Source organism: Penaeus monodon, chromosome 28, assembly GCF_015228065.2.
Source record: "Penaeus monodon isolate SGIC_2016 chromosome 28, NSTDA_Pmon_1, whole genome shotgun sequence".
In the NCBI taxonomy this organism is placed as follows: domain Eukaryota; kingdom Metazoa; phylum Arthropoda; class Malacostraca; order Decapoda; family Penaeidae; genus Penaeus; species Penaeus monodon.
In genome coordinates, this window is record NC_051413.1 from 1,392,849 (window position 1) to 1,393,251 (window position 403).

At 43.4% G+C, this 403-nt stretch overlaps 1 protein-coding gene across 1 annotated transcript in view; it reads right to left on the minus strand.

Moving 5' to 3' along the window:
• Nucleotides 1-403, minus strand: part of LOC119591267 (rho-related BTB domain-containing protein 1-like) — a gene marked incomplete in the record, with an annotated part of 74,215 nt that overhangs the window by 9,513 nt on the left and 64,299 nt on the right. The window contains 1 exon segment of the mRNA XM_037939984.1: nt 4-198. Coding sequence (XP_037795912.1) covers nt 4-198 — 195 coding nt within the window.

Genomic DNA, 403 nt, shown 5'->3' on the forward strand with positions numbered 1-403 from the left:
CTAACGAGAGGCGACCTGTCTCGACAATAACTCAAGTACTGCTCATCTTTACAAATATATCTAAGGTCATTCTTGCAGCCCACGAGGAGGATTGGAGTGTTGGGGCAGAAACGCCGGATCTCTGGGTACCACATGACCCGGCAGTTTCGCAGAGACACTGGGTTTGCCACGGAGAAACATAGCAGCACCACATCTGACCTGGAGTGTTAGGGCGAGTCTAAGTATGGTGATCGTACATGTATATGGAAAAGTGGATATTTGGGTTCATGACAATGCATGGAAGAGGAGCTTTAGCAATAATTCATCTCTTCACTAAATTCGTAAATTCCTTTTAAAAACTGTAGTAGTAAATGTTACCATATTCATCAGAGGATAACATTTGGATCAATAATCTCAGGGCATG